Source organism: Drosophila kikkawai, chromosome 2R (assembly GCF_030179895.1).
Source record: "Drosophila kikkawai strain 14028-0561.14 chromosome 2R, DkikHiC1v2, whole genome shotgun sequence".
In the NCBI taxonomy this organism is placed as follows: Eukaryota; Metazoa; Arthropoda; class Insecta; order Diptera; family Drosophilidae; genus Drosophila; species Drosophila kikkawai.
In genome coordinates this window covers 9,962,424-9,986,605 of record NC_091729.1, presented here as the reverse complement: position 1 = coordinate 9,986,605, position 24,182 = coordinate 9,962,424, and the positions used below count along the sequence as shown (strand labels likewise).

At 40.7% G+C, this 24,182-nt stretch overlaps 7 protein-coding genes and 2 non-coding genes across 10 annotated transcripts in view; 5 read left to right on the top strand and 4 right to left on the bottom strand.

Annotated features, from left to right (window-relative positions):
* Positions 1-17,410, bottom strand: part of LOC108078030 (uncharacterized) — a 291,179-nt gene extending 273,769 nt beyond the window's left edge. The window contains exon 1 of one of the 2 annotated variants that reach the window (XM_070283911.1): positions 16,753-17,410. In XM_070283911.1, coding sequence (XP_070140012.1) covers positions 16,753-17,324 — 572 coding nt within the window. In that variant the 5' untranslated portion in view covers positions 17,325-17,410. Of the gene's footprint in view, positions 1-16,451 lie in introns of those variants that run through there. The other variant, XM_017171590.3, reaches the window with a different exon arrangement.
* TRNAL-AAG (transfer RNA leucine (anticodon AAG)) lies at positions 406-487 on the top strand. Its single transcript has one exon. It is a non-coding gene; the product is annotated as a tRNA-Leu (tRNA).
* Positions 741-963, top strand: LOC121503036 (small nucleolar RNA U3). Its single transcript, XR_005991221.1, has one exon. It is a non-coding gene; the product is annotated as a small nucleolar RNA U3 (small nucleolar RNA).
* On the top strand, positions 3,910-4,523 carry LOC108078040 (uncharacterized). Its single transcript, XM_017171601.3, has one exon. The coding sequence runs from the start codon at positions 3,963-3,965 to the stop codon at positions 4,155-4,157; it is 195 nt and encodes a 64-aa protein (XP_017027090.1). The 5' UTR covers positions 3,910-3,962; the 3' UTR covers positions 4,158-4,523.
* On the bottom strand, positions 7,033-8,642 carry Gbp2 (Growth-blocking peptide 2). The gene is made up of 2 exons (XM_017172289.3): positions 8,451-8,642; positions 7,033-8,289 (listed from the first exon to the last, which is right to left on the bottom strand). Exons 1-2 carry the CDS (start codon positions 8,585-8,587, stop codon positions 7,188-7,190), a joined length of 1,239 nt encoding a protein of 412 aa, XP_017027778.1. The 5' UTR covers positions 8,588-8,642; the 3' UTR covers positions 7,033-7,187.
* On the bottom strand, positions 8,980-9,495 carry Gbp1 (Growth-blocking peptide 1). The gene has a single exon (XM_017172290.3). It carries the CDS (start codon positions 9,457-9,459, stop codon positions 9,034-9,036), a length of 426 nt encoding a protein of 141 aa, XP_017027779.1. The 5' UTR covers positions 9,460-9,495; the 3' UTR covers positions 8,980-9,033.
* LOC108078054 (uncharacterized) lies at positions 10,437-12,059 on the top strand. Its single transcript, XM_017171618.3, has 2 exons — positions 10,437-11,885; positions 11,941-12,059. The coding sequence occupies exons 1-2, from the start codon at positions 10,515-10,517 to the stop codon at positions 11,950-11,952; spliced, it is 1,383 nt and encodes a 460-aa protein (XP_017027107.2). The 5' UTR covers positions 10,437-10,514; the 3' UTR covers positions 11,953-12,059.
* A 1,148-nt stretch (positions 17,411-18,558) lies between the features above and the next one.
* Positions 18,559-19,359, top strand: LOC121502905 (uncharacterized). Its single transcript, XM_070284238.1, has one exon. The coding sequence runs from the start codon at positions 19,087-19,089 to the stop codon at positions 19,357-19,359; it is 273 nt and encodes a 90-aa protein (XP_070140339.1). The 5' UTR covers positions 18,559-19,086.
* Positions 19,360-20,373: 1,014 nt separating this feature from the next.
* On the bottom strand, positions 20,374-21,936 carry Cda9 (Chitin deacetylase-like 9). The gene is made up of 3 exons (XM_017171531.2): positions 21,681-21,936; positions 20,880-21,604; positions 20,374-20,736 (listed from the first exon to the last, which is right to left on the bottom strand). Exons 1-3 carry the CDS (start codon positions 21,918-21,920, stop codon positions 20,487-20,489), a joined length of 1,215 nt encoding a protein of 404 aa, XP_017027020.1. The 5' UTR covers positions 21,921-21,936; the 3' UTR covers positions 20,374-20,486.
* Positions 21,937-24,182: the final 2,246 nt, after the last annotated feature.

Genomic DNA, 24,182 nt, shown 5'->3' with positions numbered 1-24,182 from the left:
CGCTAATGGAGTTAATTGTGGGCATTATCAAGAATGTCGGCAGCACGCTGCTATGTCCGATTTAAATTAAATTTCAAACAATTGACAAATTGAAATGCCAAGAACGGAAACTGAACAATAGCCGCATTCCGAGCGCTCCAGAAGAGGTTTAGATGGATGTCCACTTAATATGCCCGCCAGCAGGAGCTGTAAATGAAATGAATGACTCGACGAAATAGTTTTGGCCAGACCACAGAGCTGGGAAATTACTAGAAGCAACAAGGAGCAGCCACAATGGAAATAACTGGAAGCAAAGACAGGCTGAAATGCCAGACTTCCAGACTTCAAAGTACACATTTTCATGACAATTCTAGCAAGCAGACAGCGCGGACTTGTATGTGCGATTTCGACCGCCCGCCGCCATGGGGTAGCGTGGCCGAGCGGTCTAAGGCGCTGGTTTAAGGCACCAGTCTCCTCGGAGGCGTGGGTTCGAATCCCACCGCTGCCAAGTTGAAATACTTTTTTCTTCATTTTTGTTTGTATTTATTTGTGTTTTCTGATCATTTCTAACAGTTGTCAAGCAAGAAGCACGAGCAACAACAAATATTAGAAGATATTCCCACCCCAAATGCTGGCATTCCCATACATCGTGCTCTTATCGACCCGCGGGCTGTTCATTTTTCCCAGCGCGTGCGCCTGGAATTCCCAACTGGTTCTGGCCTGCGCCGCACCAAGAGCCACAGGTCGGGTACTCAATCTTTAAGACTATACTTCACAGGATCATTTCTGTAGTCAGTCTTCACATACTTTCACTCTAGCTGAAAGCCAAGTGCACCCGCGTTGATGAGTTGAATCGTCCTATTCGGCAGCGTGAGGATTTGCCCAGTGCCCTTTGTGGTGCGGCGCTCCGGCGTTCGTGTCCTTCGGGGCGCAGGGCTTCGATGATCGCTCGGTTCGTAACGGATAGGGCGAATTCTGAGTGGTGCTCCTTTTTAACAAATAAATTTAAAACTCCTGAAATGTCCTTAAGATCTGTATATTAAATTGTTCCGAAAAGGTATTAGTTTCCATTGTTCTGTTGTTTTTAGAACACTTCAGTTTTAAAATATATAAATATTATTAATTTGTAGAATTTTCATAACTTGACTATTTAGTTGTAATGAATTACAAATAGCCATAAACATTTTCTGCTACACGATAATTAAACGCAAACTTTTCTGGTCCCTTGGTTGAGATATTGTTATTTCCGCTCTAAACGGCGCTGCTACTTTGTGAAGCAATTAAAACAGCACTTGAACGGCGACCCTTTTGCTGCTTCGCTCGTTGCCAGTTGCCAGTTTCGAGTGTTTTTGTTGCACGTTGACAGTCCGTTAAAGGTGACACACTGGATGAGGAGGGCTCGGCGCGGCCCATTGTGCATAATAAAACATTTTAGTGGGAAGCAGATTTCCGCTTTTTTGTTCCCTCAAGTGCGCTTCGTGCTCAAGACTTGGCAGTCAAGTGGTCGAAAAAACTGTAAATTTGTAATAAAATTTTCGCTAATGGCCCCGGGATAGGGGGCCACTAATTACTTAACGCTGCATATGAATGGTCCTTGAGCGGGGGCGTGATTTTTGGCTTAATTCAGAGCTGCAACGATCTCAATTAGTAGATGATGCTGATGACTACTTGGAAGTGCTTCAAGTGCTCTGTGTGTGTCCTTGGATAACTTTTCCATGTTCGTGTTTTGGTTGGTTTTCTCGTTGAATATTTCCAGGTTCCTGCGTAAGGCATAAATATTTGAGGAGCTTGTCTGTTGCACGCAACAACAATTAAGTGTTGCCTAGTTTTTGTCAACCGAATCCCATTTGGCCCCACTCAGGGGTCTCGTTTTTTTTTTTTTTTGCCATTTCTGTTGCCAAAACACATCACAACACGTACTGAAAATTTATTTAAGCAATGCAAAGCAAATACCAGTGGGGACAGTGCGGTTAATACACATAGAGAAGTCATGGCTTATTATAAATATCTAAGGCCTATTAGTTTTAAAATTAAATATAAATAATAAAATAAAATAAAATACCAGTTCTTTAAACTTTTTCCACACTTTTTCCTATGATATTTATGAAATTTTAATGAATGAATAACACTTAACGTTGTTTTTATTCTTATTTTTGAAGGATTTTTAACTTCTTTATAATTTATATAGTTTAGTTTAAAAAAATCTATAACAATTATGACACACACTGTACTCAGTGTTCAAGTTTGCTTACAATTCTCGTATTTTTTGAGTGCTTACATAAAAACACATTTGAAATGCGGTTAAAAGGAGGCGAAGGACGCAAAAGGAGTCTGGGGAAAAGGAAAAGCAAGCACAGCATTTGAGGCGGTGCCACCTTAGGGGCCGGAATTGACATCATCATCATCATGCATCGAGGGGCCAATCGATGATGATAATGATGCTGCTGCTCCTTCTTCTTCTACTGATGATGATGATGGCAATGCGGCTGATGCCGTAATTGATGTCTTTGCGACATGCTTTCGCAAAGTGTTTACGTTGGGAATTACCCATGTGTGAATGTACGAGTGTACGGACCACGGACCACGCCCCCAGCTAGTTGACAGGCTGCCGTTTACGTGCACTTAATGAAATGTGCCCCAAAATGGAAGCACGTACCGGGCATCTATTTAATGAGCCTGCCCGGCAAGAGGTCTCTTCTCTTCGAGAAATTTCGGTGGGTTTGGTACCGGAGAGTATCTATGTATGTGAGCTCATGAAATTTTTAAATGTCGCAGCTAAAATTCAATTTAATTTGGCTTCCTGAAAATGCGCTCCACAGGAGCAGCTATAGCTGCATTATTCAATGGCACTCACACGTAAGCCGCTCAAAGGAAAACAGAGGAGGAGGATATGGAGAATCCTCAAACGCCCCCCAACTTCAACCGCAGTTTAAAATTCATGTGAGCTTTTCAACAATTTTCCCCAAAACAAAATGCGATTAAATGTGCGGAAAATGCTGAGCTCTTGTTCTCGGTTTCGTTCTTGTTGTTGCTGGGATAAGCCACAATGGGTTAAGGCAACGTCTTGTTTGCACATGTGTCGCTGGGGGGGTGAGGAGCGTCACCACATAAAAAGTGGGAAAAGAGGGGCACACACACACACGCAGATGCCGAAGGTGCAAAAATGCGTTAAACATAACATGCTAATTCCTGGCGCCTGCAGCTTCAATCTTTCACCTGGCCCAGGGTCGTCTCGCAGCCCACTCCTATTCCCATTTCCATTCCCAGTGCCATTTCCATTCCTAGCCAGCGTGCGGTGGGAGATCCTTCTGCTCCAGGACTCGTTGGCTATGTAATACGAGCGTTTTGTGTGCCATTTGATGCTGAAGTTTTCCTCTATTTTCTGCCATTTGCCTTTGTGCTATGTGTGGACTTGTATTCCCTGCCAGAAGGTATTTTCATTTCTGAAAGTAAAACACTGAAATCTCTTCGTATTTAGCAAGTATTAAAATCTTAAAAGAGACAAATTTATTAGGTAAAACTAAGTAGTTATCTATTTATTATTTCTGGTAAAAAGTTCTTTATGAAATACTAAAATATATTTAAATAGAAAAATAAATACAAAATAAAACACTAATAATATTTGGCTGGTAATTAAATTCAATATTTAAGAGTATTTACACTTCTTCCCTTCAACCGTTTTTTTTTTACTTTTTTGTTTGATTTTTTGTGCATTTGTTTTTCCTACTTTTGCAAAAGTTTTCCAGGCTGAGGCAGACAGGCGCCAAAGGGCGTGGCAGTTTGCCTGACTTTTTGACTTGATTAAAGTTAAACTAAATTTAACAAAATATTAAATTGGAACTGGGACGCTTGATCGTTAATCCCGCAGCCCTGGCCAAAGCTTTTCCGAGCTTTTCCTCTCACACACTCTCTCTCTCCCATTTATTCACGTGCTTTCAGTTGTTTTTTGCCAGCCGCCAATTCGGTTTGTTTGTTTTTTTGGCATGGAAACCCCAAAAAACGGAGGAGCTGCCTTTAAATATGGTCCCGCTGTCCGGATTGGCATTGCCGTCCTGGTGCTGCACACCGCCGGCTGGCTGGGTTGGAAGGCGGTCAACCAGGATGCGGAGTCCAAGGAGGCTAAGGTCACTGCCAATGCCAAGCACGAACAACTGCGGGCGGCACTTGCGGAAAAGTGACGTAATGTGGAATTATAAATACGAAAAATCCAACAAGCTGCAAGAAACTGTGTAAATAAAGTTATTATTGTTAAAAAATATATAGAAAAAGTGCATTGTATAAAATAATAAAACAAAATTAAAAGTTATTCGATTTGTTTTGAAAAATAAACAGAAAGAGAGAGTAGCTTTTGTGCTTGTGATAAAGAGAAAGAAAGCTTTCGATAATTATCGAATTGAATTATAATTTATGGGATTTACTTAAGTGTTAAAATTTTATTATGAAGATTGAGAAATTGTTAAGCAAATCTATAACATTTAAATTCTTTAAAAATGTATATGTAAATTTTAATAAACTCAGAAAACTCGTGTTACGTGTTACGTTGATCACTTACCATTTTTCATTTCCATTTATTTGTATGTATTTTTTTTTTAGGAATTACATTACATTTCCTAAAAAAAAAAAATTTGGAAAAATTGTATTCTTTTCAAATATCAATACTCTTTTTATGAGTTCACTAATATCATTTTAAAAGATAGGCACAGTACTAATATTAGCTAAATAAATAAAAAGTCGCTATAGACTTGTGTTTTCAAGATATCTGTGGCAATCCTTCAAAATGCTATCCATGTTTTCACTTATCTTTGGCCTACTGAAGACAGAATCTTACTGCTTATAAATACTGTCTGAAATATACATATATGTACATATAACTCCGAGATTTCATGTTCAAACACTGCTCTGTTAATCAAGTAAATATTACCTGAACAAGGTGATAAACTTGGCCCAGAGAGAGCAAATGAAGGCAGCTTTCGCTCTTGATCTTGCAGAAAGCTCAAAGCCAACCCAATCTCAAAATATTTTCTGAGCTCGAGTTCAGTAACGCAAATCACAGAACCGAGGGCAGAAGTCGACAACACACCTGGAAAACGTTCTAAAAAATATTAATTAAACGAAATAAAAACCCATGGAGCTGCATTCAAGATTGCTGCTGATTGCCGGCCTACTGATGTTGAGCTGGCATTGGGCGGCCGGCGTGCCCAGGAGTCCACCAGTGGATATAGTTCCGACAACAACGCATCAGGAAAATCTCAACAATACTACTGATTTTAATACGTCGGATGTATTCGTGCAAAGCATTTTCGAGATAAATCCGACATGTCGACCTGGTTATATACTTGTGGGCAGAAGGTGCCATAAAATGGCCTAAAGTGCTATAAATGTCAGAGGTGAACGTGTCTACTAAAAGTAAACAACAAATAAACGATCGAATATGAACGATTTTTGGCAAACTTCCAAAAACAAGTAAATTGTCTTAATAATCAAAGTAATAAAAGTGTCAGTGAAAAACGTGCTTTTTACTTAGTTTTTATTTCTATAAAAATAATTGCATTAAATAAATTCACGCTGGTCTTCGACAACGATTTAAAAACAGCTTGAAGCCCTCGGGACAGGGAGAGCTGGGGTGGTTTTCCAGTGACAAGAGTAGTGACACCACAAAGAGAAGATTTAGGAATATACGCAGGTTGTGTCTCATCTTCGATGCAGTTATATACTTTCTAGATGCGTCTGCTTCGACACGCGATTCCAAACTAATTTGATTTCTTTATTTACTATTATTTATTGAATGGGTTCTGGGAATGCTCCCGTTATCTGCTTTCACCCCGGGAATATTTGCGATGTAATCGCATAATCATGGGAGTAAAATGATCTAACAATTTACATTGACAGCTCGACAGTTCGGAATTCATCTGAAAAGTGTACACATTCCTTCATATTTGTGAATAAGAAATGCGTTTATTTGTTATTCTACAAATGCGTATTTATAATTTATAAATTAAAATGATCATTTTGATGGATTGTCGTATGCATTTTATAATCATTTTTAATTCATGTTATTATTTTTATGCATTTTTTTTCATCACGCTTTTGATTTGTTTTGCAAATTACCCGTTAGCTGAGAAAGTAACTAAAATAAAAACGTATTGTTTGATAAATAAAAATATAAAAAATTAAATGAAAAACTATTTTTAGATAGATATTATTAAAGATTTTATTTTCATAGTTACTTAAGGTTTTAATTTCACACAAAATATTTGTAATTAATTTAAAACATATTTGTTTAGAACCCTGAGATGCATATTAAATTCAGGTTGATTTTCGTTTTGTATATCTTATATAACCCTCTGGACAGTTGTAATTATAATAGTTTTTCAATAACAATATGGCTATTACTATGAGAAAATTTAACAATATTTGCAGGTAGAGTGATTCATCTTCGATTCAATTACTTCTTTGATGCGAATCCTCCGACACACGACTCAGAACTAATTTGTTTAGATTTTGAATGGGTTTCGTGAGTGGTCATGTTATCAGCTTTCAGTTCGGGATTATTTGCGATGTAGATTGAGAATACATAATCATGGACATAATGTGATCTAACAATTTACATTGACAGCTTGACAGATTTGAATAAATGTGAAAGGTATTCGTATGAGGAACTTTTGGGGAGAAGCCAGGGGTGTGTGCATATATTAATTTTACAAATAAATATTTGGCAACTTGATTAACTTTTGTTTACCTAAAAAATATATATATTTAAAGACCATTCTATCATAATTATTATATATATACAAATGTAGTGCATTTTTTCAAAACATTTGTGCTTTCTTTAAAAATGTATTGATTAATACTGAAAATAAAATGAGCAACCATTCAAAAAACTCGACTAATATCTGAAAATTCCATTAATGTATCAACATTTCACCAATTAATGAGATATTTTTATCACTGATCATATACATATTTACCAATTTCCCTCTACCTTCGCTACCCTCATTCCTTTGTGATCCTCAGAGCACTCGTACTTTCCATCTTACATAATAACCCTTATCATTTTAGGAAATATATCTCTCAAAGTTCTCAGTACTTTTTAATTACTCAGAACAATGCACATTTATTGGCACAACTCGGTTTTACAATTTTACAGATATATGTAGATAAAACATTTATTATTCCAGATTGAAGAGTTACGTTACTCTTGACACTTTCTAGGCCTTCTTCCGGCAACGTCCAGCCATCCTCTCGGTTCCATTGGTGCAGATGGGATCAGTGTCGAAAAGGTTCCGCTGATTCACCGACTCCGGGCGCGCCTCCTCAGTCTCGGACTTGGGATCCCGCTCGGATCCTGACCTGGATCCCACTCCTTGGCTTAGTTCTGGTGACAGGTAGTCCTGGGTGTTGAAGAGGTCACCCAGATTGTTAGCCACATTGTCGCGTGTCGAAGTCTGGCCAGGAATGGGTTGGATCACTGAGGAGGCTTCTCCGGCTTCTGGATTCTGTCCCGGTCGTGGCTGCAGACTGTTTGGAGTTTGGAAATTAAACTGCGAGAAGTCGTCCTCTTCGTTGTTGCCTGGACGAGGCTGAATAGGATTGCTGGAGCTTCCCGGCTGATGTCCAGGCTGCTGGAAACCTCCCCCTCTTCCTGGGCTTTGACCTGGTCCTGGTCGCGGCTGCAGGGTATTCTCACCACTGCCGGTTTGCCGGAATCCTCCGGGGGAATAGGTCGGCAGCTCATTGCTGCCTGGTTGCCTGGCGTTGAGGTCACCCTCAGGTTGCTGGAAGCCAGGTGGTGATCGATTCGTATCAGTTCCTGGCTGCTGAATGCCAGGTTGTCCTCGATTGGAGCCTGTTCCAGGTTGCTGGAAGCCAGGCTGTCGCCTTCCATTGAAATCTCCTCCTGCCTGGCCTCTGTTGAAGTCTCCACCCGTTTGTCCCCTGTTCAAATTTCCTCCTGGCTGCTGGAAACCTGATTGTCCTCTGTTGTAGTCTCCACCCTGACCCGGTTGAGGTCTGAAATTGGAGCCAGGCTGTTGACCTCCAAAGACGTTGCCGGGCTGTCTATTTCCAAAGTGACCGCCGCCAGGCTGTTGTCCAGAGAAAGGACCTCCAGGAAACTGGTTGACGGGATACGTAGGTGGTGGGTAACGACCATAGGTTGAAGACTGTTGGGGAGGAAAACCTCCAGAGAAACCCGAGCCGTAACCAACCCCTTGTCCTTGTCCATGTCCAAATCCATGCTCGTGTCCGTGTCCGTTTCCGTGTCCATGTCCATGTCCGTATCCATGCCCATGATGCGGGCGATGATGATGCCTGTAAAAAATTTTATAATTAAAGACATTAAAGTGCAACATATACATTTTGAAAACAATTTAATACTTTATTGATAAGTAACCCTTATCAGCTTTCTTTTATATATTTTTTTTTCATCCCATTCTTCACTAAGAAAATTATAGTATACAGTAGAATCTTACGTTTCTGGTCCTCCAAATCCGCCCTGTCCTCCGTTTTCCACATAGTAAGGATTCTGAGGACGTGCATCTGTCCAGTGACCGCCGATTAGGAAGATCAGTGCCAGAGCCAAGCCCAGAGATAAGAGCTGGGAAGCCATTTCTGAAACAGAATCAGAACCAACCACCAGCTTTGAATATTCAAAAGAGACTGAGTTGTGTCTCGTCTTGAAACAGAGATGATGGCACCCGAACAAGTGTTGTTTATACGCAGTTGATAAGCCAGGTTCATGACATCAGATAAGGCGCCGATTACTATATAGATTCCACCAATAGAAGGGAAAAACAATTGCATTTACATACATCCGTTGACTGAGTCACGAGTTGAAGTCTCCAAACTATAATTACTCTTTATGTACTTTTGTATAAAGTTTCCCCCACAGAAAGTTTCTCTCACTAATGTTGATTTGGTTTGCTGGGGGATTTTTGTTTTTGTTTGCCGCGATTTTTGACTAATCACCATCACACTGTGCCCCATCAATCAGCATTAACATTTCTATTCAAAATAAAATATCACTTTATTGACTCTAACATGGATCTCTTAAGACTAAGCCGACTTTCGGCAACGATTCGCCCGCAGCTCGAAGCCTTCTTTGCATTTCGGGGATGTATCGATCAATATTCGATTGTCTACCACCGGCTTCTCGGTGATCAACTCCTCCGAATCGGTCGAAACGAGCTCAGTTGTCTCTTTAGTTGATAAAGAAGTTATTTTTGTGGTCGAAGGCACCTCCGTTGTCGTTGAGTTGGCACTCGGCAAGGCGAACTTGGAGGAGAATACGTCTTCATCGTTATCCTTGGGAAATACTATGCGATCGTCGATGCAGGGCCGAGATCTGGCTTCAATCGAGAGGAAAAGCAAACACAAAGAGCCCAGGCACAGCACCAATAGGTTAAGAGCGAACGACATCATCGGACAGATGCACGTTTGTTTTCTACGACGAAGCTCCACAGACTGAGACACTGGGATCATCTTCCCATTCAGACTGTCAAGTTATACATATTCCCATGCCCACCGAAAGCCTAAAAGCCAGACAGATAAAAGATCACGACCGGAGAGCGGAGTTGATGGGAAAAAGCCAGACACACCAGACATGCTCTCCCACAAAATAAAAACGTAAACAAAGCAGCCGCAAAAGCTTTTAAACATTTTCGTTTTGTGAACTACACTGATTCGAAAATCATTTAAAAATTAAAGTCGCAAATGTAATTAAAATATATATATAGTAAACGATAATCCACATCTTAAGGGTATTATTTGTTTACATAACTTATGTACTTAATATCAACTTACAAATTCATTTGCTTCCGGCATCGATTTCCTTGCAGCTCGTATCCGTTTTGGCATATCTTCGGAATATATAATAGATCAAAAATCTTTTCAGGGGTTATTGTTGATGTCGCTCTGGGGCCCGAAAAACCGTATACTTGATCAGCTATGGAGGGCATTGATCGGGCTTCAATAATGACGGAAAATAAGGGCAGACAACAGATTCACAGTAGCATTTTGCTTAGACAGCTTAACATTATATGGCAAAATTGCGTTTCTTTGCTATAACGAATCTTTAAAAACTGACATATGTAGATCACATTCATAACTCCGTTCTAATTTCGATCGGCTTGCCGCTTGATGGAAAATACTTATTTATTATAGTAGTCATCGTATATTATAAGAGTCGTTTCCGTCCATATTGTGGTAGGCTAGATACGAATAAGGCCCACTGTACATTGTATTAGCATAGAATCAGGATAAAGCCCATTGTATTGAAGAGCTATACAAGACAAAATCCCCGTTAGAGTTAAGTATAAGACTGTCATCTCTGTCTATCTCGCACACTAGCATTAAGGGACAAATATGTATGTATACCTATCTCGCTTACGCCTCAAAAGGTATAAGTAGAGGAAAAGAAACGACGCCGCGACATTCGGTGGCTCGTGCTCGAGGAGAAAAGTTTAAATAAAGCATCGGATTTATATTCTTAAAAACAATTATCACGTTTACAACATCAGAAGTGGTCATTACTCACTATGCCTGACATAGAGTTAAAGCAGTTCTCGGTGCTCCAACTGAAAAATTGGTTGGGAGCTCTCGGACGCCCGACTTCCGGCACTAAAGCGGAATTAATCGCGCGTCTGCAAGCTATCTCCCCAGAGACACGTGGCGACCCGCCAGCCAAGACATCGAGCAGCCAGGACGATCAGCCACCAATCAACCAACCGGCAGCAGAACCAGTGAACGGGACAGATGGAGCTGCATCTTTGCTGGTACTGCAGGAGCAGCACGGTGGAGACTTGCAAGAAGTCTCAGGCGACGCGCAATTAATGGCGTCACAAGCCTCGGAGAATTTCGAGTTTGAACAACTATCGCTCGTGGATGCTGAAAAAGCCACCCTACAGAAGATTCGTGATGAAATAGACGCGAGCATGGCCGTATTGCAGAGGATTCACACAGAGATCGACGGCGCAAACAAGAACAAATCCGTTCATGTTCACCAAATCCATGACGTCATCAAAAATACCATGGAAAATTCTAGAAGTGCTAACATTGGCGCCAACAGCGACGCTGTTAAGTTTAACAGCACCAAAGTGACCATCACCGCCGATAACATTGGTCCGGACAATACCAGTGTTGGAAAACAGATCGATGGAAGTGTTGATCAACGCATGAACACAAATGTAAACAAACTACTGGAATCTCCGGCAGCATCGCTTGCTTTGGCAAAAGAAGTTACAATGGAATACAACGGCAGCGTGTGTGCGCGCAATTGGGTCACACAGCTTCAGAACATTGGCAAGGTGTATAATTTAGACGATGGCTGCATGCATATGCTTCTGATTGCCAAACTAAAGGGAAACGCACAACGCTGGCTGCACGCAAACGCCACGCGCATTCTGGAGCCGGCCGATCAACTTTGCGAACAACTTATTATGACGTTCGGCGTTAAAATGTCCAAAGGAGAGCTGAGAAACGCATTCCAAAGACGTCAATGGAGTCCAGAAGAGAAGTTTGCCGCTTATTTCGAGGACAAGGTTATGCTAGCTAACGACATCAACATCGATTTGGAGGAGCTTCTGGAGAACATCATAGAAGGCATCCCAGCACCAGCGCTGCGTAACCAGGCACGCATACAGTGCTTTTCCGAACCGATGCAGATTCTGCGGGCCTTCGCGGAAGTCCGTTTACCAGAGCGCAAAACTGGAAGCACTTCGACAAAGCAGCTATCTGGAAGAGTTGCATCCAATAAGGACTTGCGGTGCGCCAACTGCAACTCCAAAGGGCACTTCGCCAAGGAGTGCCTCAAACCGAAGAGGGAGCCCGGTTCCTGCTACGCCTGTGGCACGATGGGACATTTCGTCGGACAGTGTCCGGAGCGCAAGAGTGCGAACACAAACAACTATGTAAGACAGATTAAGATTTTTTTTCACAATAGTTTTAAAACCCCATTAATTGCAGAATGCCTCATAGACACAGGGAGCCCAATTTCATTTTCGAAAGTAAGCAGTATACCCAAAGAAGTTAATTTAGAGACCGTTTCGGAGAACTATTTCGGGCTGAATAAAAGCCAACTGAAGATATTTGGAAAAATTTTGTGTTACATATTAAAAGAAAAAATAAAATGTTATTTTTATATGTACGTGGTCCCAAACGAGTCTATGAGTCATAATGTAGTTCTTGGAAGAAATTTTATGGAAGCTTGCCAGCTAAAATTGGATCTAGACACTTTGGGAAAGGTTACAATTGACCCTTTAGATATTAAAAGAGATAGAAAAACAAATAATGATAGATTTAGTCATACAGTTAGTGATACAGTTAGTGAAACAGTTAGTGAAACAGTTAGTGATACAGTTAGTGATACAGTTAGTGAAACAGTTAGAGAAACAGTTAGTGATACAGTTAGTGATACAGTTAGTGAAACAGTTAGAGAAACAGTTAGTGAGACAGTTAGTGAAATCGTTAGTGAAACAGTTAGTGAAACGGGGAGTGAAACGATTAGCAAAATAGTTAGTCCTAAAATTAGTGAAACAGTTAGTCCTACAGTTATTAATGAGGTTATTGAAACAGTTATGCCTTTGAATACAGTTATGCCTAGTTATGAAGAAACTGTTAAAGAAATATTTAGTATTGATTATATGGAAGATGAGCAAATGAGTTATATATGCGGCACAAATAACGACCAAGGCTTAAACTGCCGATTAGAAGAGATTATTAAATGCAATTACTTTAGCGTAGAAAAGCCTGCAGAACCTTTCGTCAAATGTGAAATAAAACTGAATTTGGAAACTTCAAAACCATTTAGCTGCGCCCCAAGGCGACTAGCTTATTCAGAGAAAGAAAAATTGCAAAAATTGCTAGATGAATATTTAAAAGATGGAATTATACAACCCAGCGAATCCGAATATGCTTCACCCATAGTTTTAGTCAAAAAGAAGACAGGAGACATAAGATTATGTATAGACTTTAGAAAACTGAACAAGGTTTTAATTAAAGACAATTATCCGATACCGCTTATCGATGACCTCTTAGACAAACTGGTTAACAAGAAAGTTTTTTCGAAACTTGATTTAAAAAATGGTTATTTTCATGTGTTTGTCGATAAGGAATCGGTTAAATACACCTCGTTTGTTACGCCTTTAGGACAATTCGAATTTCTTAGGATGCCAATGGGCCTGAAAACTGCATCGGCAGTGTTTCAAAGATTTGTTAACAGAATTTTCGAGGATCTTATTAGAGAGAACAAAGTGATTGTATACATGGACGACATCATGATCGCCAGTAAGGACACTGAGGAACATTTTCAGATCTTAAAGGAAGTGTTTCTCAGGTTAGCTCAAAACAAATTAGAATTAAGAATGGATAAATGCGAGTTTCTTCAAACTAATATTAAATATTTAGGATTCATTATAAATGGCGAAGGCATTAGGGCTGACGACAAAGGGATAGAAGCCATACAAAATTTTCCAGTTCCAGACAAGACACAATCCGTGCAAAGTTTCCTAGGCTTATGTTCATACTTCCGTAGATTTATAAAAGATTTTTCAACATTAGCGAAACCATTATACGATCTTTTGAGAAAAGATGAAAAATTTAAGTTTGGAGAGAAGGAAATGAACTGTTTTTCAACGCTTAAAGAAAAGCTAGTACAGGCACCAGTTTTAGCTATTTACAATTACAAAGACGAGGTAGAGCTGCACTGTGATGCAAGCGCTCTTGGTTTTGGTGCTGTGCTATGTCAAAAGAAAGAAGACGGGAAATTACACCCCATATTTTATTTTTCGAAGCGCACAACTGTCGCTGAGGCAAAATATCACAGTTTCGAACTGGAGACAATGGCTATTATTCACGCACTTCGAAGATTTAGAATATATTTATATGGAAAACGCTTTAAAATTATTACTGACTGTAATTCGCTTACTTTAACCCTTAATAAGATTGAACTTAATCCGCGAATAGCTAGATGGGCGTTAGAGCTCCAAAACTACGACTATGAGCTCATACATAGAGAAGGAAAAAGAATGCAGCATGTTGATGCTCTTAGTAGATGCACAAATATTCTGATTGTAGAGTCGAATACGTTCGAAGATAATTTAGTAATCTGCCAGGCCAAAGATCCAAAAGTTCAGGAGATTAAAAAACGGTTAGAAAAAGACGAACATAAGTTATTTGAAATGAGAAACGGAATTATTTATAGAAAATGCAACGATGGCAGACTATTATTTTATGTTCCTACGGATATGGAAGAGCATGTTCTATATAAATATCACAATGAGGTCGGACATGTAGGTAGAGACAAAATGTTGGATAGTATTTTGAAATCTTATTGGTTTCCCAGTGCCAAAGAAAAATGTTTAAGTCATATAGAAAATTGTTTAAAATGTGTCGCGTTCTCCCCTAAAATAGGCAAGGAAGGATTTCTGCATTGCATTCCGAAAGGTAGCAAACCATTCGAACTAATACACATCGATCATTATGGTCCAGTCGACTCAGGTAGATCAAAAAAACACATTTTTGTCGTGATCGACGGTTTTACGAAGTTTGTACGCTTATATGCCACAAAGACTACGAATACAAGAGAAGTCGTTACCGCCCTGAAGGACTATTTTAGAGCATATAGCAAGCCTAAATGCATCATATCAGACAGGGGAAGTTGTTTCACATCCAAAGAGTTCGATGATTTTGTATCAGAGTTTGATATAAAGCATATGAAGATTGCAACTGGATCACCTCAGGCTAACGGGCAGGTTGAAAGAGTCAATAGAAGTTTAGGTCCAATGATAGCGAAGCTAATAGAACCAGAGAAAGGTATATATTGGGACACAGTAATAGATAAAGTTGAACACGTGTTAAATAATACGCTACACCGTAGTATCAAGCAAACCCCAAGCAAAGTGCTTTTTGGCTTAGAACAGAGAGGAAAAACTGTGGACGAGTTAAAAGAAAAACTAGAAGAAATAGATAATACTCCAGAAGAAAGGGACTTGAAGAAAATTAGAACCGAAGCAGAAAAGAATCAAGGAAAAACTCAAGCGTATAACAAAAAGCATTATGATAAGACCGCAAGAAAGCCATCTGAATACAAAAAAGGAGATTATGTGATGGTGAAAAATTTCGACTGCACAGCAGGTGTTTCTAGAAAGTTAATTCCAAAAAATAAGGGTCCATATGTAATTTCAAAAGTATTAAGAAACGACAGGTTTTTGTTGAAGGACGTAGAAGGTTTTCAGGTATCCCGTAACCCTTACCAAGGTGTCTGGAGCATTCAAAATATTAAGCATTGGATAGGCAAAAAGAAAAAGCATGATTAAGCAATAAAAAATTACGGCAAACTGCAATAATATGTAAATATGTATAAATATAAGAAAAATTGTTATTCATTGTAAATATACAAATAAGTAATATAACCCATGATCAGGGGATCAGCTAGTCAGGACGGCCGAGTTGTGGTAGGCTAGATACGAATAAGGCCCACTGTACATTGTATTAGCATAGAATCAGGATAAAGCCCATTGTATTGAAGAGCTATACAAGACAAAATCCCCGTTAGAGTTAAGTATAAGACTGTCATCTCTGTCTATCTCGCACACTAGCATTAAGGGACAAATATGTATGTATACCTATCTCGCTTACGCCTCAAAAGGTATAAGTAGAGGAAAAGAAACGACGCCGCGACATTCGGTGGCTCGTGCTCGAGGAGAAAAGTTTAAATAAAGCATCGGATTTATATTCTTAAAAACAATTATCACGTTTACAATATAAAGTATAGATATTCTTGATTAGCATTAACAGCAGAGTCTATCTCAACTATCTATCACCTGCAAGGGTATACAAACTTCGGCGAGCCGATGTTAGCTACCTTATATTGTTATTTTTGAGGAATACAAATACTGATATCTGATATTCGTGTGTTTAGTTAGTTTTTCCTACATTAAATAGAATAGATTTTTTCAATTCCCATGTCAGTCTTCAGACTTATAAGCTAGCTTTCGGCAACAATTTCCTTGCAATGTGAGTCCTATTTTGCATTTTTTTGGGAATGACGAACAATGTAATAAAGGTTCCATTAAACGGAGCCTCGGTTTCGCTGGAGATTGGCTTAGCTTTGGTCGTTGGGTTCACTGCGTTTCCTTGGGGAGATTTTTTTGAAAAGGACCTTGATCTTGTCTCGAGGGTGGTGAAAAATCCTGCTAAAAGCAACAGCAGCAAAGTGGTAAGATCCACATTGCTTCGGCGATTCTTCAGAGGCTGATTGCCCTGACGATAATCTTCAAAGCTAAAAAGCTTTCAAAAGTGAGCATCGAAACAACGCTTGAGCTCTCCCAAACAATATTTTGCAGCAGAAAGCTTTTTAAGGTATATATATATGTATATTGGTACACTAGTTTACACTGACAAAAATCAGAAAAAGCGAAATTGGGCTTCGATAAAAGGTTTTCTTTTGTTCCTTTTCAAATATGCGATAAACTTACTTAGTTTGTCAACTCATTTCGTTTAAGTTTATTATTTAATTGTATTATACTAAGCAGAATACTGATCTCATTTTTTCAAAAATTATATATGCATCAAAACCGATTTAATAATAGTTCAAAAATACATAAAATATTCACAAATACTTATATAAATGCGAATTTGGCGAATCCTGATAAAATTTAATTTTAACAGAATACAGACTTTGGAAATCATGTTTAACTCTAATTTTAAAAGAAGTTGATAACAAAAATTATAAATTATAATAATTATAATTATTTTATTTAATAAACCATTTTTTACTAGGCATTCTTGCGACAATGGGTGGCGCTCAATGTGAAGCCCTCCGGACAAATTCGTGTCGTTTCCAGCGTTATCCTTGGCTCCAGCACCACCTTTATCTTGACGGTCGTAGGAACCTCTGTTTGGTCCCAGGGACGCTGGCTATTTGATTCCGGCTCGCTGCCAAAGGTTATCACCTTGGATTCGCTGGAAGGACGGGTTTGGTTTCTCGGTGTAGTAGGATTACTCCCCTCCGGAGCTGGTTTTTTGATCTCTTCTTTCCCTTTTCCGGTTGTGGTTGCTGGTGGCTTTTCACTTCCGGTATCTATACTAGTACTGGCCATTCTCGGCATGCTTTTCTTGGCTTCCTGGGGCACCATGAGAAGACTGACATTCGTCAGACGTGACACTTCGGCCATTTCCCGATCGATTTCCTTGAGACGGGACTCCAGTTTGGGCTGTGACTCCGAGGGAAAGACAACGCGATCGCTGGGCAACCGAGCTGCAGCATTTGGTTCCAATGCCAGACACAACCAGACACCGACAAACAGAAACAGCAGCTCCGGCCAGGGAAGCCGCCGTATAATGGCCATAATCGTAAAAAGTTGCTTTTGCAATTGAAGGCCCAAGTAAACACGTTCACGCTGGCCAGTATCGCACTCGAGACTGAATCTCTCCCACCGGTCTCCGTTCGGTTTCAGTTTCTGTTTCTGATTCAGTTTCGAGATTCCTACTCGGCTTCAGATTCAGCTCGAGAGGCCAGCGCCAAGAGAGCCGAGTCATTAGCTCGTTAGTTCTACGGCAAGTGTGCGGGCTTGTTTGCTCCCAGATAAGGCCTACAACACGGGAGCTAACTGAAAAGCTCTTACATAATTAAAAATTTTAATCAGCGAATCAGCGAAACGGTCGAATAACCGCAATGCGAATATTTATTTCAAGGCTCACCCACTGCATCTGATACTTGGTTTTCTTAAAAGGGAATAAATACCGGAGTGAATAATCTTAGGTATTCGGAAATAACTGGTAATGGGATAGGTCATTCCGAGACAGAAAGTGATTAATTGTGAACTCAAGAAATTATCTGGAATATAATAATCAAGGAATGTTATTAATCGCACTTTCTGAATGTATAGTTTGCTCCATAAAATACGGCATGACAAGTTTTAAGCTAAAATCCATAACTAATTCAATAAAAAAATCCTAGTTTATCACGTCTCTTGAAAGCCTTTTGAATGCTTGTCACACATTAAGAGACAATGGGGACTCTTTTCCACAACTAATAACATTTTCTTCGGTTTAAGCCTTACTAATAATTTGGTAATTACAATTTACCAATACTTCTCTATATTTAAAACCTCGAAAGAGTCAGTAATGATTAGATGTCATTAAAAAAGTTCCCCAGTTTATATCATCTCATCCCTTAAGTGACTTTCTACCCAGTAACCTGAGCCCGAGCCGTAAACTGCCTAATAAATGTCAGCAATTTGAGCGAATAATTTTGACAATTCTATTGTCAGCCGGCAGGCGGAAACCACATAAGGCACACCAGCCAGGAACCAGAAGCCTCCCCAATGCTTAAGGACCCAGGACCCGGGACCCAGGACCCACATCATCATCATCAAAGTGCTTGTCCTTGGGTGGTGGGCATAATTTTCGCGAAGTGAAAAAGAAAAGGCAAACGAAAATTGAAACATAAAAATGTCATTTGGCCCTGGGTGTATCTGTATATGTATGTGTGTGGGTTAAATACAGGGGACCTTATTTTTTTCGCTGTGTACCGCATAAAAGTACATTAAAATAATGCCTGTTTAGGTCACAGACAGCTGAGGCAGGGCCAAAGGCTCGTAGAGTCATTTATTTATGACAGCCACCTTATTCGGCTTCTCCCCTTGCCACGAATGCAAAATTTATGCTAAACAGTGGCTGGAGAGGAGGGTGGAATGAAAATCTCTAATTGCAGGGGAGGGGTCCTGGGACAATAGTCCTTCTGCCCGGCTGTTAATCAGTGCAAGTTTCGGAAAGTAATCAGCAAATATTTGCTCACTTTTTGTTGCGATTTTCTCAAGCATTTTCTTCATTTCCATAAAAGCTAGCCAGTCGGCGGCGGCTGCTCATTGTTTGCTTATTGTTTATTGTTTATGTATTTCCTGCCAAGAAATGGCAATTTGAAATCTATCAAAGCAGATCTGATTTGGCTGGGGCAACCTTCGACGGACTCGAGGGCCCTCGTAGCTGGTGGGTTGCCTTATAAGCCACTAACTACTTTCACAATTGTCTTGGCCAGATCGGAGTCGAAATGGTTAGCAGAAAAATGTGATTTTGATTCAGTTAAAGTTAACCTATCATTGGAATAGTATGGCATCCGCTTTGTGGAATAATTTCTCCCTGCTCGTCCTTGGCCTACTGGTAATCAGCAGCAGCAATTTACTCGCGGGAACTCTGGCCACGGACAGCGAAGTTGTGGAAGCCGTCATCGATGTAACTGGTCCCAATGAACCCTCAAAACTGAATATGGAATCGACGTGGGACTCCCAGGGAGCCATGCAGGTGCAGCCCTACAATATCCTGGAGGCCAACTGTCCCGAGGGCTATATCCTGGCCAACAAACATTGTCATAAACGTGTCTAGTGCGAAGAGTTGTGAATAAAATAACAGAAAACCTCAACAGTGGATTTTAGATGTTTAAATCTTAAAAAAAACCTACATTTTAAAGTTTTTTCTCTTAAATGTAAAACTCATTAAGGTGTTTTTTCCCGAGACCCACACTCTAATTGATTAGTTCCCTTACTTTCCACTTAGTTCAACCGCAGATAAATATTGCGTCTGGGTTTATTTTTAAGTGCCTTGAGTGAAGCCCATTTTTGCAGGAATCCCTACACCCACTATTTCCTCGCACATTCAGCTTCCTACATCTACTCCTTTTGGTCAACTATCAACCAATATGTTGTGGTCGTTTCCATGTCTAACCTGTCCTCCGCTTTAGCCCAACGTTACCCCAGGGACGAGGTGGTCCGGCTAACCGCATACATAATTTGCGACAGCAACCGCAAAATGTGGCTGGAGAGGAGTGGGAAGCAGATACAGGAGCAGGAGTTAGGGCAGCAGCAGGATCCCCATTCCTCGACTCATCTCCTGACTGATATGCAGCCCGGAGGCTGTCATTAGTTAGAGGTCCATTAACAAAAATGCAACCGAAGGCATCAACAGCGTTTGAGCCCAGAGCCCCAGACGGTCGGTCGAACGTCATTTACAGGTAGCAGCTGCATTGACAGGACCCCTAAAACAGAACGCTGCATGGGTCCGGAAGCTCCGGCCGTATTAATTCTCCACCGAGAGCCCATGAAATATGACCGCACTCGGGGGCCACTCTGCTCCGCTGAATGAGTTAATTAAGCGTCTCACGGCCAGAAACATAATTTCAGCTCATTTATCAGCGCGTTTCGTGCGGAGGTGTATGTAAATTTTGGCTTAGAGATGGGAAAATGTCAACGGTTATTCCCCCTTTTTGCATAAACATGGTGAAGTTTCTGTATAAACCGCACACAAAGGATAAATTCGGAAGGCATTGATGGTATCAACGGGAAAATGTAAACAATAAATATTGTTTCAAGAAATATATACAAACCTGAGAAAAACAGTCAATAAATGCTTGCAATGAATTACTTGTTATTTATTTTTTCTAAATTTTCATTTAGAATTTAAACCACACTCTTTATTTTCTGTGTACTCTCTTTATTGGCAAAAGGTCGGCGGGCTTACAGCTGCTGACCCAGGGGATTGTCCAGCCAAGGATAGACGACGGGGCACTTGTCGCAGACATTTAGGTACCGCTCCTCGCCGGTGGACAGCTTCTGGACATGACACTGGACGGCACGACAGTCTGCCTTCGGAAGCACAGGACAATCCTTAAAGGGTGCGCCCAGAACGGGTTTCTTTACGTACTCCAGCATCCGGGAAATGCCGGTGAAATAAACATCCGGATAGGTATTCAGATGGTTAATAAATCTGTGGAAATATAAAGAAAAAAATTTGCATACTTTTGGACATTTGAAATATACATACAGATCGCGGAAACATCTCTTCAACTAACTATACTTATTAAATTAACTTAATATTTGTTTAAATATTATAAATAAATATAAACTCACTTTTTGAAGGCCCCAAAATAATTGCGTCCTCGCGCGAACCAAGCAGCATGCAGATACATACCAAAGGGAGCTCGACTGCCCTGATAATGGCGGTTAAAGTTTTCCAGCATCCACTCAAACAGTGCATCCACCTTGTCCTCCGGCGGATAGACGCAGGCATCGATCATGGAACAGCTATAGCCCTCGGTGTCGGTCCACGTGACCATGGGATTAACCCACAGGCCAGGTATGGAGGCCTCCGGACAGGGACCGATCTGGCAGTCCTGCTTCGACTGATAGTCCAGGGTGTAGGGCCACATGGCTGGGTCCTTAAACTGCTGCGTTGGCCAGGAGCTGTCGTAGCTCAGGCCCAGACGACGTGCCGCCTCAAAGGTGTTATTTCCGGAAATCTGGAGGAAGGGCAGTCGCATGCCCTGAATACTCTTGGGATTAACCTTGGCGAAGGCCTCCAGCATCTTTAACTGGGCTCCGAACTCTCGCTCCACGGTGGCCACATCCGCTGAGCGCCAGTAATCGGTGCCATCGCCGTGAGTCACCGAATGCAGGGCGATCTCATGACCTGCTCTGTACAGGGCATTGACCCTCACATAATCTGTGTATTCGTGGGACAGGAAGAAGGTTCCGGCGGCCGAACAGCCATCCGGATTGATCAAACCCTCGAAGAGCAGCTCATACTGGGCATAGTTTACCGCATTTACTGCATCGTCAAAGGTTATGGTCACGAACTAAGGATGATTTTTGTAGAAATAAAGGAGTAAATATAAAGATATTTTCTTGGTTTTAGGCTCTGCTCCTTCTCACCTGGGGAATCTCGCTCTCCTTGCCCTGAAACTTAGACCTGGGCAGCACGGCATCCGAGCAACGGCAGTCGGGCAGCTTACAGTTGGCAGATCGGCAGGGTTCCGCCAAGGGCAGTACCTCCTCCTTCTGGGCCTGCTGCTTCTGCTTGTTTTTCACCTTCTTAGACTTGGTCTTGGCCGCCTCCCCAACAAGAGTGAGGGCCAAAATGAGGCCCAGAATTAGCAAAGTCGAGTACTTCATGCCTCCGGGCTAGCAGTCGCTCTTCTCATCCGGCAATGCTGCTTTCGGGGCCTCTTATAACCTTTGAATAACTTCGATATATCTTATCATTGGATGGAGTTTGCTTGTTCAACACGGGGTGTGTCTTCCCACCATACATTTTGGGTGGGTCTGGAGTGACCTTGGTACATTCGCAGGGCACTACTAACTTCGCCCGAGCGGAATAAAAAACAGACAGAACTTTCAATTATACGAGCAGACAAGAAACCACCAGCGATCGAAGTGGCAAAGTTTGCCTCATTAGCATAACCAAGGAGAACTTAACAGCTGAGATTTGCCGACTCCAAGTGGAAAACTTTTCACACTTGCCGGTGGAGAGATCGCAATCGATGGAGCCCCAAATTATGACAGTCACTCCTCCGCCGCCAGCAAATGCACTTCAAATCGTAAACAAGTGCTTCACAAAAACTTTCCACAAGGCAGGCAGCTCTCAAAAACAAAGCACAAGAACAACTCCAACCCCCGGCCAATCGGGGGAGCATCCAAATCCCGGCGAGCAAACAGCAAAAAGTCAATACAAGATTGAGGAAAAATCTGCAAGGACAAGGACTCCAGGGAATAAGGCAGAGCAACCAGCAGGCGGAAGACAGAAGAATTCATTCCGCTCCCCTATTATTCGGGGTGCACGCCCCGAATGCGATTTGGTCACGTTCTGGGGCGTTGCCATCCATGCTGGCTAGGAGCTGGTCCTGGAACGAAGAGCCAACCAACCGCCAGCTAGCCGAATAGAGCCTCGGAAAATCGGGCGGCAAAGTGGGTGGCACATCGCAGGACACTCGGCTCCTGTTGTAGGGGCAATGCAACATGTTTGAGTGAGTTCGATTCGCAGGACTTTGGCCTTACATCATCCTAGCCGTACGAGGGACCCTAATGAAGATTGAAGTAGCGCCGGCTGGCTTATTGAAAGTTGATTGACAGTCAGGTGAACAACATAAGAGGAGGCCACTCTATCATATTTTTCGCTCATTAGGAAGGCCACTGCACTTCAAAAAATGTAGGATAATTACTTCAAGAGAAGAACTTTAAGGGTTCTTATTTGAATGAAGAAGATTAGGAAGTTTATTTAAGATTACTTGAGAGATCAAGCTAATAAATACTCTCTCTCTAATCTCTTTAGTTAGTAAAAAATTTCAAGTAGCATATGAAAATTCAACTCAAATTATTATTATCTTTTATTTCCCACTAATCCATGGGGTAATCAAAATTATTCAATCCTTCCTGATTAAGGCACACCTTCCCCCTTTGCTCTGTGATTGGTTCACACTCCTTCATCTTTTTGCTCATTAGGAGGGAGCCACCACTATGCCGAGGCGTTGGAGTGTAAAATCAAAGGGAATCCTTGCCGCTCACGTGACTGAAACTGCTTTAATATGCAAATTTCGCAGGACTAATAAAAAAGGTTACTCATATGCGTGGAAGATTTCCCAAGTGCAGAGGAAATCTGCACGCACGTCTGAAGCTGAAAACTATTAAGGGGGCGCTCCGCCCAGGGAACTTTCTTCTACTTTTGAGGGTGTGAAGTCGGTGCGTGTGTTTGCCAATTTTCGCGATAATCACACAGCTAATTTGCATAGCACTGAGACCAGCAAATCTAGGCTAATCAAATCAAATCAGCCAAACGAACAAACTCAATTTGCGGTGAGGGTATTTATGGGAGCATATTCATGCCACTATGTAAATATACTTGTACTTGAATTATTTTGAATACACTTTGTTAGGGGTGTTTCAGTTAGTTATCAGTTTGGCTTGTGATTTTAAATTGAATTTTTCTTGAAAATTTTTACTATATCAGTTAATTTGTTTATGTATCAAGGGAGCTATAACTAGGGATATCGAAAAGGAAATATCGAGTTAATACATCGATCAAAATATCGATTTCAATATAATATATAACATATCGAAAGATAATTATCGAAAATGTCGCATTTAAAATGAAAATATCTCTACTAATGGTAAATTGTTTTGTATTTAATAATAATAAATAAATAGTTATACCTGAAACATATTTAAAAAATATAAAAATAATATTTTTATTATTTACCTTTTTAATATATAACTATGCAGTAATGAGATCTTGATCTCTTTTCCCTTCCCCAGAAACCACCATGCTTCTTTTTTCATAAAAAATATTGAACTTTAAGACTCATTAATATAATAATAAATCAGGAATCATATAACAACAATACCCATTTATTAATGTAATTTAATATATCAGTACAGCTT